The sequence below is a fragment of the Corvus moneduloides genome, chromosome 2 (assembly GCF_009650955.1).
Source record: "Corvus moneduloides isolate bCorMon1 chromosome 2, bCorMon1.pri, whole genome shotgun sequence".
Taxonomy (NCBI): domain Eukaryota; kingdom Metazoa; phylum Chordata; class Aves; order Passeriformes; family Corvidae; genus Corvus; species Corvus moneduloides.
This window is the reverse complement of record NC_045477.1, coordinates 66,974,437-66,990,106: the sequence shown is the minus strand read 5'-3', so window position 1 is coordinate 66,990,106 and position 15,670 is coordinate 66,974,437. Positions and strand designations below refer to the sequence as shown.

At 36.5% G+C, this 15,670-nt stretch overlaps 1 protein-coding gene across 5 annotated transcripts in view; it reads left to right on the top strand.

Moving 5' to 3' along the window:
• DACH1 (dachshund family transcription factor 1) overlaps positions 1-15,670 on the top strand; it is a 355,980-nt gene that overhangs the window by 244,791 nt on the left and 95,519 nt on the right. For 3 of the 5 annotated variants that reach the window (XM_032099932.1, XM_032099934.1, XM_032099935.1), the window contains 2 exons: positions 6,532-6,667; positions 8,977-9,111. In XM_032099932.1, coding sequence (XP_031955823.1) covers positions 6,532-6,667; positions 8,977-9,111 — 271 coding nt within the window. Of the gene's footprint in view, positions 1-6,531; positions 6,668-8,973; positions 9,112-15,670 lie in introns of all 5 variants that reach the window. The other 2 variants (XM_032099931.1, XM_032099933.1) reach the window with 1 other exon arrangement.

The window sequence follows — 15,670 nt, the reverse complement described above, 5'->3', positions numbered from 1 at the left end:
TAGCTTTTAATACAGTTTTTATATAATGACCTTAGAGGATGTTAACTAAATATGGTAGGCTATAACTTGGAATAATGTCTTTTTTTTTAATAATATGGGATCCTATTATTTCTTTTATTATGCATGTTTCTGAGGTGCAGTTTGAAGCTAATAGCAGCCATATGCTCATATGAATTAATTTGTGGTATGTAAAATAGGTATCTACACGACACAGAGAAGGTAGTACAAACTTTATGTTTGGAAAATGGCATGTTCACATGTGTAACAGGGAACTATGTATGTAGTGTGAGATTAACTTGGTGCAAAATGGCCATGGGGGCAGGCACAAGGGATGAGATTCATTTTGCTGATTTCTAGGGCATAATACATTGGATCTATTTGACATAGTTACTTTAGAGTGAGGTGAGTTGTACCTTGGAAACAAATGTATGCGTGACAGATGAGCCTAGGGTGACTAGTTATGATGCAGACATTTGTAATACAGACAATGACATCTAGTCAGATGAATTCTTGGTGTTTGGCTGGATGTGTGGTTTGGATTTACTTTGAGGGGTGAATTCCTAGTCGTGCTTCTTCAGCTTATTTTCAAGTAAGACTAGATTTTCAAAAGAGGAGAAAAAAGCTTAAAAAAAATCGAAAAGTGTGTCCAGTTTGCCAATAAGAAGTTACTAATTCAATTTCAACAGAGCTCTATATTTGCATGTTGCATGGAGTTTTTGGTATACCTTAGAAGGATATCTTATTAGAACAAATATTCGTTGAGAAGGTAAAACCAAGCTTTCTTCTGTTGATAGGGATCTACTTTGTTTGTTTGTTTGCTTGCTTTTTCTTAATCTCTGTAATGGCCCAATCCATTGACACTCACTTCCTAACTAGGTTGCCGTACTTTACCTACTGCTCATGATTTCAAAGGATTAGATCTCTTGTTGTGGAAGTACTGTTAAAGAATTACTTGAAAGTCTCCTGTTTGGCTTCCTGTCAGTTAACTCCTGCTGTAAATACACGTAGAAACCAAGGCACTAAAAGTCAAGCCAATTCAGTCTTTTTGTCTGTTGATCTCTTTTCTTCATTTTCCGTTGTCAGTATTATTGTGATGGGAACAGCAACGTAGGTACAATGAAAAATTGTAGAAGTAAAAAGTATAATGGAAATCAAATTAACTTCAATTGGTCCAACAGATAAATAAGTTCAAGGTATTCACACAGAGAGAAAATGTCTTATGTAAATACCATGGATTATTTTCTTCATAAGAAAGACGTTCAAGATTTAAAATAATAGTGCAGTTAATGACAGTACAAAACATTTGAACTCCTGAATTTTGATTGGGATTAGAAGTGGATCTGTAAGAACAAGGTGAGAAAAATGTCATGTGCATCAGTGTGAAGTTAGCAAGATCTTTAGCAAGCCAGTGATAGTATGAAGATAAGGAAATAGAAATACAATTTTATAGCATTCAGTCAGTTTGATAACACACATGTAGAAGTGACTGAGGAAGTTAGGAAATAACTATTACTCCAGTTAATTTTGCAATTCCTAAGTCTAAATGTTAATTTAGAATGTCATAGTGTCTTTTATTAAAGCGTAATGAAAAAGCAAAACTGTAAGAGCAAAACATTCTGTTTGCACAAAATATGAAAGATACTCAAGTAACTAATTTCTTTCACTTATTCAGCTAAAGCAATGTCAAATTAAATGTGACATTTTGCAAGAAAGTTATTCCTGGAATACATCTCACACAAGTTCAAAATAAATCAGTAAGGAACCGAAGAAAGAAATGTGTGTTTTGATCACTTTTAAAAGCAATTTTTATAATTCTACCAGCAAAAAGGCTTAGAAGACAGGTGTCTTCCTACAAAGGTTAGAAAGAATATATACTAGTCCTTGCTACAACCCACCCCAAGAGGCAAGGGTAACGCAGTCTTGGTAATAGATTCCTTGGGGCAGATTAGAGCGAAACAACACTGAATGATTGGTGTTTGTAAATATACACATGTAGGGTTTATTTTGGAACAATTTGGTTGCAATGTGTGAGGAGCACGTATTAAACCATTTTGTTTATTATTATCTGTAGTAATGTAGCAATATAAAAGCTATATTAATTTTTTTTTAAAAAAAAACTTTGGAAAGGAATAGAAAGACATCCGTGCATGGATCTCACAACACGACGTGATTGTTGCCATTTCAGTGTCTGTTGGCTGAAGTGGTGGTGGCTGTCTTGATCTGTCAGGAATAGGAAAGGCCCACAAAACACCAAAGTTCCACAGGTTATATATGCTCAGGTTCAGGTGGGAATGCCCAGGTTCCTCTCCTGAGATGGGGAGTTTCACACTGAATGGTGTAAGGCTGTGGATCACAGGACACTTCAGGAGTCTTTCATGATCCATGACACTTCCCAGGATGCCACAGCTGCCACTCATGTCAGCACAGTTGACCCAATTATGGCCCATCAGAATGGGTGAATACCTTCGGACTATGTGTGAATATTCTGGTACTTTCCCAGAGGGGTGTTTTCATGCCTGAGCCATTTTGAAAGGGGCATAGACATGATAAAAAGCACTAGCCCACAGGCAAAATTTGCCTCCTACCAGCCTCTTCCCTTATCTTGTTCAACACCCAGCTGTAGCCTCCGGTGATGGGTGTGCACCCTCTGCACCTGTGTGGTCAAGTGGTCAGTTGTTTGAGTCATTAACTAGTCCAGTCTCTCACACTCCTGATTATAAGATGATGATGATGATGATGATGATGATGATAATCATGATTATCAACTGTATGAAACAATTTGTGTCTTATGTACTCTCCCTAGCATGAAGTTAGGTTGTCCAGGGAACTCTGGATGACTCATACCTGGCGGTGTTCAAGGCCAGGCTGGATGAGGCTCTGAGCAACCTGCTCTAGTGGACAGTGCCCTTGCCTGTGGCTGGTGGGTTGGAGCTAGATGGCTTTTAAACATCTCTTCCAAAGCAAACCTTTCCATAAGTTACCTAAAGTATGAAAAGTATGACTTTGAAAACAAATTACTTTAACCTCCGCACTTCAATGACTTAAAGCATAAACATCCTTAAAGGAGTTTGTTCAATACTGAAGAGCACAAATAGAACTGATTAGTTTAAAAAAATTATATATCTCTATAGCAAGAATTAATTGCATGTCTAGAGCTCATTCCATGACTAAAATTAAAGGATGACTAAACCCAAGAGATGAGTCTTATGGCGAAGTAAACTAGAACAAAGTAAAAAGCTGGGACTAAATACCTGTAGGAGAGAAATAGGCAGGAGGTGAAGACTGTGTATGCAAGCCCGCTTTGGGTATTGGAAGAATGCATATTCAAAACTGGTGTGATTTCGATTCTAGAGATAACTTCAATCTCCTGTGTTAAAATCTCTGACAGTTAAAATCATTTACCTGTTTTTTACAGCATAAAGTAAAATACCCAGTGTCACAGCAACAAGTCTGTTATTTATGAAATGGACATGTGTAACTTGTCAGTGGAGTAAGAGTACAAGAGAGGTCATTACAGTTCCCTAGAGCGAAAATGTCCTTGTGGTAGGAATATTTTTGGAGGAGGTAAATGTCAGATTCTGAAATGCTTAGGATGCATGATTTGAATCAAATTGTAAAGAGCGCCAAGATAAGGAATGCTTCAAATTTGGCCCCTATGAGCTTGTTGCCCATTACTTAGTGAAGCCTCTGGTTCTGATACCTAACTGAGAGTCTTACCAATTTTGAAATGTTGGTCGACCATATGTTAAATTGCTGCACATTACCTAAATTATCCATTTTGCTTTTTACTTGTGAGTATATGTAGGAAGAAATAGAGAAGCAAAAAATGGAGGAAAAAAATAGCAAGAGAGAGTTATACTCCAGATTCTCTAGAAATATCTACTCCTGGGAGTAGGCAAGTTTTAGGAAAAATACTAGGCAGTGGACAGAATCCTAGGTGATTTCTGTTGCCAGGATTATAAGGAAGTAAATTCTACTACTTTGCTGTTCATGTGAAGTAACTTGTACAAAAGTGGCATGCTGCAGAAGTAACAAAATAGCTCTGATTTGCATTATTTAATGAACACATTTTTGAACATTTCCTTTTTTGAAAAATTTTAAAGTGGAGTCTAAAGTGAAGTTAATATTTTGCCCCAAACCAAATTAATTTTTTCTAAACAAAATCTCTGGTAAGGAAGATATATTGATATTCCAGCACCGTTAGTTTATCACTATCACTTTTTTAGAGCTACAGAATATTTCAATTTATTAGTAGTAGCATTTCCATTTATTATTGCAGTGTATTTGTTGAAGACAAAAAATTGCTATAGACTAGATTGCTGATTGTGGAATAATGAAGCAAGGATATAAAAAAATAGTTAAGGTACTAAATTGGTTTATTTTGCATTTCTGTGTAGTTCAATCCCATGTTTTATTGGAATTAAAGGGTATCTTACAAATGAATTTATAAAGCCAAGATATATAGTTTTCTCATGGATTTTGTCTATGTCATATTATATGAGAATAAAACTCATTATCTGTTTTGTTTGTACAGTAATTATATTTTGTTGTCCTGTGCATTCCTTTTGCTCGCTCCATCTCATAATACGTGCTGTAAAAGCACACATAAATAAATAGGATAAACAAATTAAGCTGTTTAAATAAATTAATTTACTCTGCAGCTCTGTATTCAAATCTTATGTGCTCACTGGATTTCATTTTAATGAAACCCTTCTAAGAACAATACATTGTATGCCAAACAGTGAAATTATATATTAAATGAATGATTAAATATACCGTGTTCCAATTTATATCAAATCTGTACACTGTGCATGCTTAAATCCTCCTAAATCTAAAGAAATAAATCTTCTACATTCTGAAAACATCTGCATTATAATCCTCCTCTTGAATACCCGGTTCATGGACATATAAACACAATCAAAGTCATAATAAGCCTAGAGCGATGATGAAGTTAAGCTATCCTCATCAATGTTTTTGACTTAAAAACCTAAGACTATTAAAGAGAAATCCACTTAAATGTCTTGAAACATTGCTCTCAAAAATCTCCTTCCACTCCATCAATATGCCCATTGAATCCCTTTGCAATCAGAATCTCAAGTTCAGTAGATTTTTTTTTTATGAAACTTACCTGGAACAAATCTGTTGATTACTGTAGATGAGCATGTTGCAAAATTTCTTAGGAATGCATTCAGAGAAATAAATACTTATCTTGTGACTGTGCATAATAAAATAATGACTGCTCCAAAAGAACTTTGCTGTGTGAGTAATGTACTACTCCTTTCAAGAAAATGTTATGCTTTTACAACAGCAAGTTTTCTTTTGTGTTACTAAACACATACTAACTGTATTAATTCATTACCAAAACCTTTCAGTGAGTTGAATGTGTGCAGTTGTTTGTTGATTGGTGGTTTGGACTCATTGTTTTTTTCATTATAAAGTCAGGTTTTCAATTATCAAAAAGAGAAAAACAAGCAAAAAATTGCTAGTTTAACATTTTCAATCCTTCCAACAGATTTCCTCCGTAGGATTTTTTAAATATCTATTACTATTTGTCTAAACCAGCCTCATTCTCACATATTTTAGCAATGAGTCTTGAGAACTTTTAGCAGTAAAAGGGAAAGTGCAGGGAAGGATAGAGAATTTTCTAGAAAGAACTATTCTGCACTCAGCTCCCTTTGGCAATTGTTTCTGTTGAACTTTTGGGTAAATATCAGATATATCTATCTGCTACATACTAACAATTCTCATCTAACAAATGTGCAATTCAAACCATCACAGTCCTTACACTCTGGTTTTCAAAACCAAGGAACGTCTTGAAGTGCATCATAGCTCCTCTTGGCTACCCTGCCAGGCCTTTCCCTGGACAGAAAAATGTGAAGGGTGGTTTTCCCCATTTTGAAGTGATATGGCCACATTCATCCCAAAAATGTGATTCATTCCAAGTTTGTGTTCCATGGTAAAAGTAGACATTTGGACTTACATGAGTCATGTTACTGGTATAGGTTTATATATAAAGAAGCTACATTGTCTTTATGATCCTTAACAGTTCCATAAGATCTCATTGCTCAAGAAGCATCTTTGAAATTAAAATGTGGAGTAAAAGTCAACATGAGATAAAACAACAGGGCCTGGTTAATATTTATTTACAGAAATACACAATTCCTCATCCCATAAGGCTAATGTCTGTAAGCCAAAATGTGTATTTCCAATTCAACAGCATGATGATACGAGTGAGGAAATTAAGAATGAAAAACAAAAGCAGAACAAACCTCTTATTTTCAAAGTAGTCCAGAAGGCAGTTAAAAGCCTAATAGGATGAGCAGTGCTCACACTGCATACTGAAATGTAAGGTCTAGTATCCTAAAGTTGCCAAGTTTCCTTTGAGAATGCTCTGCAAATCCTGGAAACCTCAACAGGCAAATGAATTGGTTGTAATTTAGGAGGGAGATTCAGTTTAGGGAAGTGATGTTTGGAAGCAGAGGCTTGGTTTAACATTGCCATTCTTTCGCAATGACTTTTTGTGTGGTCTAGGAACGTGTTCCAGACAGCCCTTCTCCTGCTCCTTCCCTTGAAGAGGGCCGAAGACCTGGCAGCCATCCATCCTCTCATCGAAGCAGCAGTGTGTCCAGCTCTCCTGCACGGACCGAGAGCTCTTCAGACAGAATCCGTAGGTCCCATTCTTCTCCTCACCACTTTAAATTTGATTAGGTGCAGCTTGTTTATCTGATCAAAATGCCCTCGTCTTAAATAGATCTCATATGTATCATGTTCAGAAGTTCAGCTGCAATAACTATCTCCCAACATTATGTTCCCCAGTTTACAGTATCATAATATCTGATGCTACATTAACAGGTACTGATATAAACTGCCATCGTGTCATATTAAACATAAAGATATGAGCAATGAAATACAGAATTGCAGGCGGGAAGCAATTTGCTAGATTAGTTTCAGAACTGAACATATAGTGTAAACATTTTTAAAAGAAATTGAATTTTATTTAATCTGGTTACTCTGTTTTGATTTCTAAATTGAATCTGACTTCATAAGCAATATTTTACATGGTAGAATTTCTTGGTAAAGAGAAGAATTGGGTTAAATAAATTAAAAATGTGTATACTTTATACATTTTTTAAATACAAAATTTTGTAATGGTGAGAAATATAATAGAAATATTATCACCTCATAGCTCACACGGGACAGAGTGAAATTAAACCGTGGTGTGCCAGAGTGATGCCGTTTTTATCAAGGTTCCATATACAGGATGTAAATTACATGGCAAAAACTCTGAATTCTGTGGTATTCCAGTGCAGCAATGGAAATTAATGTTTTAAATGCATACTGTTTTACAGATATATACTTAAATTCATATTACACTTGTCCATTCCCTTTAATACTGCTCGGTTGCGGGTTTTTGTGCTTTTAAATCATCTTTCCACAGTGGAATTTGTCAGTAGAAACTGGAGGATTTGGCATACACATAGAAGGCCATGAAATAGCTGTATGAAATAGGGGGCCATATTGATTAGATGCAACACGTGTCCTTTAGGCTGCTTCTTTTCAGGTTCTCTGCCGACTCAGGAAGCTGACTCTTCATTGACCTTCAGATGAGAGATCTTTCGTTAGTGTGTGATGAAAAATGACTTACCAAAGAAAAGAAATGAGGCCTGACTATGACAAGCTGAAAATTCTGTTTTCTTATCACTTAGACAATTCGGAGTGCAGATTAAATTGGCATCCCATATACTGTGACCTATCTATTTCCCCAGGCTTGACCCACAAGCCTTTCATTATATTTTCTTTCCATTGTCCAGTTGAGCAGGGGGAGTGATGGAGTATCTTTGGTGGGCACGTGGTGTCCAGCCAGGATCAACCCACTGCAGACTTCGTAAGTGAAGGTCTCAAAAAACCCCTCACAAATGTGGATGTTTAATTTTTTCTTAATTGATTGAATAGTATATTTGTTTACAACTAATGAAGGCCTTTTCTATTGTTCTCTGAAAAAAAAAAAAACCAAAACCACACACCCCAAAAATCTAAATTGAGACATATCCATTGCTTTTGCTAAGGAATGACTTTTTTCTTAACAAAAAAAGAAATTGTACTGTTCAGCTTACTCTACAGAGAGGAGTGAGACCTTTGCACATTTTTTTCTTCCATGTGAACATAACAGAGTTCCTTAAGTAGTGGATCACTTCAGTAACTTGTTTATTTATAAGATAATTTTTTTCTGTCCGATCTGATTTGTTAACATTACACCTGATTCTTAAGTACATCTTTTGTGGTGCTAGCCAGAATAAGATGACTACTACAGGCATATGGGTTCCATATTAAAAACAAACCAACCAACTTTACTAAAAATGGCATAAACCTTTTGGAAATACAATTTTTCAGCATAGAAATATAAACTAGCTAATATGAGATTCTGAGGTGTGTTTGAGACTCATGACGGTCTCTTTGAAAACTGTTGGACAGAGCTTGTCAACCTGTCTGATGAGCAAATAAGCAATTCTCCTGTTGCACAGTATATATGGAAAAACATTGTATATCATCTGAAAGGCCACAATGCTTCATTTAAGGAATTTATTAGGGGCTGCATATTGGGAATGCTGGTACTCAAGAGTTTTTGTACAACTAACTAAAAAGAAAATAGATCAGTAAGTTATGTTATGTAGAACCTTTAATGCTTTTCTTGTTTGCTTTGTTTTGTATTTCAATTCTTGTTAAATAAGCAAGAACATATTTGCAAATCTCCAACTTTATCCAAAGTTACTGAACTTTCTTTTAAAATTAATTGCTTTAAAGTAGAAGTAACAGGAATAAACTTTCCCTCTATGTGGATCCTGATGGCACTAATTAAGTAACTTTGTGATTTTTAGAATTCTTGCATAATTAAGAGGAACATTATGTAAAATAAGTAAAAAAGTGTACTGTTAATATGACAGCTGATTTCTTTCTGCCTGCACTTGTGTCTAGCAGCGGTCCATCAGAACGGGCTATCTATGAACCAAATGCTGATGGGTTTGTCACCTAATGTCCTCCCTGGACCTAAGGAGGGTGATCTGGCTGGTCATGATGTGGGACATGAGACAAAAAGAATACACATTGAGAAAGGTAATATGAATATTATGATTCTACTGCTTCAGTGTAAAACAGATGTTGTCTTGGTAGCTAAATATTATTATAATTGTGATTTTTAATTTTTTAATTGGGATTTTTGTTTTGTTGATTTATTTTTTTTCAGTTTCACAAATTAAATTGTAACAGGATGATAGCTTTCATTATTCTTCTACTTTATAATCTCCAAGATTAATGAATCACAGATATATCTGAGGGAGAGATTTCATAAATATTTCAAAGTAGGATGAGTGAAAAACTGTTTTACATTATTATTGTGACTCTGACCCTTCTGCAATACTGTTTAGGTGTTAAGTTTCTGTCTCCGTCCAGTTGACTTTAATGACCTACTTCCCAGAGGGACTGAGCACCGTGAAAATTGGTCCATGTGTGCAAAAAAGAAAAAGGCTAATACCAAGCCATTAAATTAGGGAATTGCATAAAATGAGGCTGGTATACATTATATAATGGGATTTAAATTTAATTGAGTATATGACCAAAGTGTTTGATCTAGGTGAATAGTCCACATGCACTTACGCTGATTATGACACCATTTCATCTCGGCTGGTATTCAAAGTCAAGTTCCTCTTCAGGGGTCTTACAGGGGATTTTGGTAGGATGGTGGTGGAATTTTGAAAGGTGCATTTATGTTTTATTTGCTTAATATGTGAATTTTAAGTCTTATAGACTGTAAACATTTTGTTTAAAGAGAAGCTGAAAATGCAATGCATGCTTTGAAAAAAATACTCTTTAAGCTTATCAGAAAAATCAGTTCTTTGAGCACAATGTGAGAAAAAGTAAAAGATGTAATAACCAGACATTGAAACAGAGCTTGGAGAAACTGCTGTAGTTATGAAGATTTCAGAATAAGACATTTTGTGACATACTTTAATAGCTATAAGATGATGCCTCCTCTGTCTTGTGTTTGAACACTGAGATATGAAAAGAATTAAAACCTGGACAATTCTATTCAGGACAGGTGGTGTTTTTAATAAGATTACCAGAAAAATTAATGGAAACAACATTTCTTTTATATAAACCATTTTGCTTGGTTCATTGCACACACAACCTGTTTTTGCTTACACTATGCCCTCACTCAGCCTCTGCAAATTGTATCCCTGCTGTGAAGTATGATGTGATCAAATATGTTTGTTTTGAATTTCCATAAATGATTTTATTTCAGCCTTTGAAGTTATTTATTTCAGTGTAATCTGACTGGTAAATTCTGCAAAGAGAAATAGATATTAAGAATTGCAACTACTTTTGCATGTCATTCAGTTTTTTTAAAGGTTTTTTTTTTTATTTTTTACTATGAGATCCCAAATGTATTTTGCCAGTTTTTGCAAGATCTGTTCTCAGTAAAACTGCTGAGAATTATCTTTTTTTCTCAGTCCTTGTTTAGGTCAAACATCCGTTTTTTTTTTTTTTTTGTTCTTTTTCCCCCACTCTGTTCCAGCCTACTGAATTAATGGTAAATATTCATGGGCTATCTAGATTGATAGGGGTTACTAAATTAAAAATAGTTTTCTGTCATGACTACATTTATCATGTCTCTCATATCAATCTTGTAACTTTAGTACTAATCTAATCTGTATTAAAACAAGTGATTTGACTTACAGATATTTGTGGAGATAGTAATTATCTACTTTTGTCAGTGTGAGCTTGCAATCAGATTTCTAAACTGTTTTACCCTGCAAATCAGTCAGACTGCGACCATATTTAAATATTCAAACACACACATGTAGGTGGCACTTTTACTGTTGAAACCCCATCACCTTCATCAGCTGATTCAAAAGAAAAAGAAAGAAAGAAAGAAAGAAGGAAAGAAAGAAAGAAAGAAAGAAAGAGAGAGAGAGAAAGGCTATCAGAAGTTCTAAATAAGTATCATGAAGCATTTAAAAATTAATGTGTTTTCTTCTAAGCCACTTTTGTTGGCAGATATCTACCAGCTGCAACTAAAATGGCTTTTACTTGCACCTGGCAGAACCTAGGAAATCCTGACTAGTAACGAAGGCCCTGTCTTTTCTCTACCTGTCTCCTTGTCCATTAAAAAAATGAAAAGATGAAAAATCTCTGAAGTGATCTGAGATCAGGGAAAATTTATTTACAGTCAACAGATAATTTAAAGGGGGAACAAAGTTATAACAGAGGCAACTGATCAACATACCAAATTCTGAATGTCAGAGGGGCTAATCATTTGTTTGACCTGATCTCTGAGCTGGATATAGGAGAGAAAATGCCATTTACCTGTTAGAAACATAGTACAAAGGAGCTAATTTACCCAGTCCATAGGACATGGTGTAAGACACTTAGAAACAGTTCATTGGCATTGGCAAACTGAATAAGTCTTGCAAAGATCATATGTATTTCTATTCAAAATTCAGGAAGAATTATTATTAATGACAAAAATGAGTTTATTTTATTGGAGTGGTTTAAGCTACCAGTAAGCTCCTGTGCAGTTTTGTTTGGTTTTTTGCTTTTATTTGTCTTTAGACTCTCTTCAAAATCTGTTTTCAGGTTCTGGTATGCGGAGTTCTGAGTGACCTTACCTTCCATGGAGTCAGGTTGTTATTATGACATCAACAATCAAATGAGATTCTATGGATCTGCCTGTTAAAACCAGAAAGTTTACATCAGGCTCTGGGTCATTATTTGTTGCAGGGAAACTGGAAGAGTTTCTGTTGTCAAAGACCATGTGTGAAACATGAGTGTTGGGGACATTTTCCAGCTGCTTAATCCAGGTGTGCAGCTTGGCTGCATCCTAGCTTCATGTGGGGTCGAGGTCCAATGTACACATCTGAAGTTCCACTCATTCCCTGAGTTCCATAAGCAGAAAACTGAGGTTTGCTAAGGTTATGTTGTGGTCCAGCCACGTTCCTATTCTGCGCTAGGGAGGACTGCAGGAGATACTGCAGAGAATTTCTACCTCACAGTTCATGCGTAACTCAAGATGTCATTATCTGTATGACAGGAGGTCTATTACCCTAGATTTCCAAGGGTTTTTGCTTATTAAAAGGTAGCAGCTTTTCCAATTTTACTGAAAGCAGGCTGTAGAACTGCAAGTGGTCCTGGGAAGTAAGAGGCAAGTTCAAGTCCACAACGTTAGTTCAAGTGCTTGACAGCCAAAACCAAAGTGTGTAATTTTGTAATCTGTAATTATGGACTATTTGATGATGCGCATTTGGTTTTATTAGGTCAGATTTAACAAGAAGAGCTCACGTGAAGTATCAGAGTCATATTAGAAAAGATCCATTCAGTTTTCTATGTTAAGACTTAAAGTCTTTTCAGGTGAAGTTAAGTTTCTGTGACACAAAGAGTTTGCACTAGATAGTCCCTCAGTTTGTTGAGGTATATTTCGTCACTTATCCTGCTCAGCTTACATATGATGTTCTGCAGACCTCCCAGTCTGAAGTTGTGCGAAACATATTTTTGGTGTTTTTTATGGAGCTGAAAACTCGTTCAGCTCTTCAGTAATGTAATCTGTTAAGTGTGGATATAGCTTAGGAAAGAGGAACTAGTGGAGAGCATAAAGACCAGACTCCTGAATCATGATCCTCTTTTTGCTCATTGATCTGAAGTGTTTCAAAAAAAGAGGGTTCAAAATAACCAGTTGTAGCGGGTTCGGTTTAACCGGGCAGAAACACCAATTTAGTGTAGTGCTTTGGTCCAAAATACTCATTACTGTTTACCTTCTGTGAGATAAGAATTAGGAGAAAAGCAAAGCAGGCACCAAACTTGAAAGAATATAAAGAAGTTTATTAATAGACCTAATATAAGGAAAAAGAAAAGAAAAACAAATAAAATCATACCACACCTTCAGAACACTTCTCCTCCCCCACCTTTCTCCCTTCTCCCGCTGACAATGTAAAAAGACAACCCTTGAGATGTTCAGTCTGTTTACCACTTCCGTAATAGACTTGTTCAGTTCATTTAGGAAGAGGAGTCTCTCTTGTCCATGCTATGAAAGCATTTTCACAATGAGACAGCCACCCAGGTTGGTTCTCTGCTTGCATCATGTGAGAGTCCCCCGCCCACAACTTGCAGCTTTTCCCACAACTGCTTTCGAGGGTCCACTCCTGAATTACTGGGGTAAAATTTTAAGGTTGAGCCATTCAGAAATAAAAGTTCTCTTCACCCATCTCTGGGAGCATTTCATCTCTAAGAATAGAGGTCCTTCTCCTTCCCTGGGAGCAAAGGGTCCTCCTCATCTTCATCTCTAGGGCTGTCTCTGGGAGCATCTCTAGGAACTGAGGTCTTCTCCTTTCCATTTGGAGCAAAAGTCCTCATCGCTTCCATCTCTCCCTGTTCAAACGTTTCATCAAATTACAGCTGCTTCAGCATCTGCCTATCTCAGCACAGGTGCTTTTGCTCACAAGTACAAGTTGAACGCTCCACCCCCCCCTACCTTCATGAAATTACAATGGGTACTCTGATATATCATAGCTTTACAACAGAATTTCAGCTTTAAGCATCTCCTCTTTCTTCTCCCTCACAGCACTAAAAGGGTTAATCTCACCCAGGCCTTGCAGCTGGAATGTCGCTTATCACTGTTGGTCACATGATCTGTGCTGGACAGCAGGGCAGCTTCAGCTGAATCTTGGCCGCACTGGAGAGGGGAAGCCGAGCTGCTCCGTCTGCCCACAGCAGGGCTGGGGGAGTGGGGGAGAGGGGGGTCCGTGGGTGGAACAGGACCCATCAGCTCCAGGATGGCCAGGTGGCCTGAGCCAGGCCCGCTGGGCCCCATACGGGGCCCGCAGCCACCTGTCCCAGCACCGGAAACAAGACAGAGCTCTGCCCAGGGTTTGTCTATTCTTAAATGTGGATCACAGAGGCGGTTACAATTTTAAGTGGCTTAAAAAATTGTCCATATTCAAACTGGCCAGCTGATAGGTTCTGTCAGGTCGTAGAGGAGCTGTAAGCACCCCTTTGCAAGAACATCACTTCCGGGACTATGCTTTGCTAACCCATGACACCAATGGCGTAAAAGTCCAACACACCCTCCTTGGAGATGTGGAGTCTAATGCCTCTAGGCAAAAGAGAGAATTGAACCTGTGACACATCCTGAGCAGTATCCTTAATCACTGTGTTTTTTGCAAAAGAGGGAAGTATATTTTAACATCATCCCATTACCCTTATGACCTGGACTCAGGTTGTATTGGGTTTGCAAGGTGTAATTTGTAGCTCGGTCCTACTGGCAGTGTTTGTCTACTTACTAGCTCCAGGGAGCTGCATATGATTTTTTGGGGTGATGTTGGAGGCAGTGGCTGTGTGTAGCACTCCCTAACTGGTACCTGCCTAACAATACCTACTCTGTACTCTATAAAGGAATATAAGACCCCTCTCACTTCAGCTCAAGATTCCCTTATGGGGGACAGCCACTGAAAAGTTAGTTGCTTTAACACCAAATTTAGATGCTTAAGTGTTTTATTGGATCTGGCCTTAGGGCATCAGATTAGAATTTTCTGTCTCCATCAATTTATATTTTTTTTAGATCGACATCAACAGCAAATGAAGCCTGAATGTCATACTTACATTTTAAATTGAATATGTTATTTGAGGTGTTGTGGGAAGGACACTCTCTTGCTGAAAATATGCATGCTGTTTTCTATAGCAAAATATAAAATATTCACCATGTTCACAAAAGAAGTCAAAGTATTTCTTTCAGAAGAGCTTTACACTATGATATTAATGGAAATTCCACAAGTAATTTTCAGATAATCAACAATTACTGCTTCTTGACAGCAGCAATTAAGGTATAACTTTATCAAATCCACATCTTGAAAAGTTCCAGATTTTTTCTTTCTCTTTATTTTAGGTACCCTTGTAGAGACAAGATCAGTCTTAGACCTTTGGCTTTTATAAAAGAGAATATTAAAATTTCAAAGTATCCTCAGTATAAAATGGAAAATAATTTAAATATTCTAAAGTTAGAATTGGATTTTCCTGTTAGCATTCATGCATCAAAAAGGGAACTAGTGGTAAGTATGTCGTCCTGTATAGTTAGATATTCATTTGGCATTATCAGCAGTAAATTCTCTTAAAATATGTGCACAATGTAAATATAGCATGCTTATTCACCTTAACAAATACAGAAACACATATGAATATGTTTTTATAAATATCAAAGACTCAAAGGAAGTTTTAGGATCAACAAAATTCTCTTCTACCTGAAGAGAATCTTGCAAAGATGTTTTGCTACTCTAGCAAGTCAGCAAACAAGTGATCCAGAACTTTGCTTAAATTCTGTTTCTGGTCTGTGCTATGGTTTTAGTTAGTTCTCTGAGAAAGCTCTCTTTTAAGGAGAGTACTTACCAGTTAACGTACAGAGAAATTTTCGTTCACAGTTCTGCTGCCCAGCTCCTTGTGTAAAAGTATTTTATCTGTTCATTTTTGTATGCATACATACACACAGAGATACTTATACAATATATTTATTTTACTGAATATTGCATTTTCATGTAACAAGAAGAATATTAATATACCTTGATGGGTTTCTATATGCCAATACATTTACAGTTAACACACTTTAAGTCTACATTCTCATTTCACATCTTAA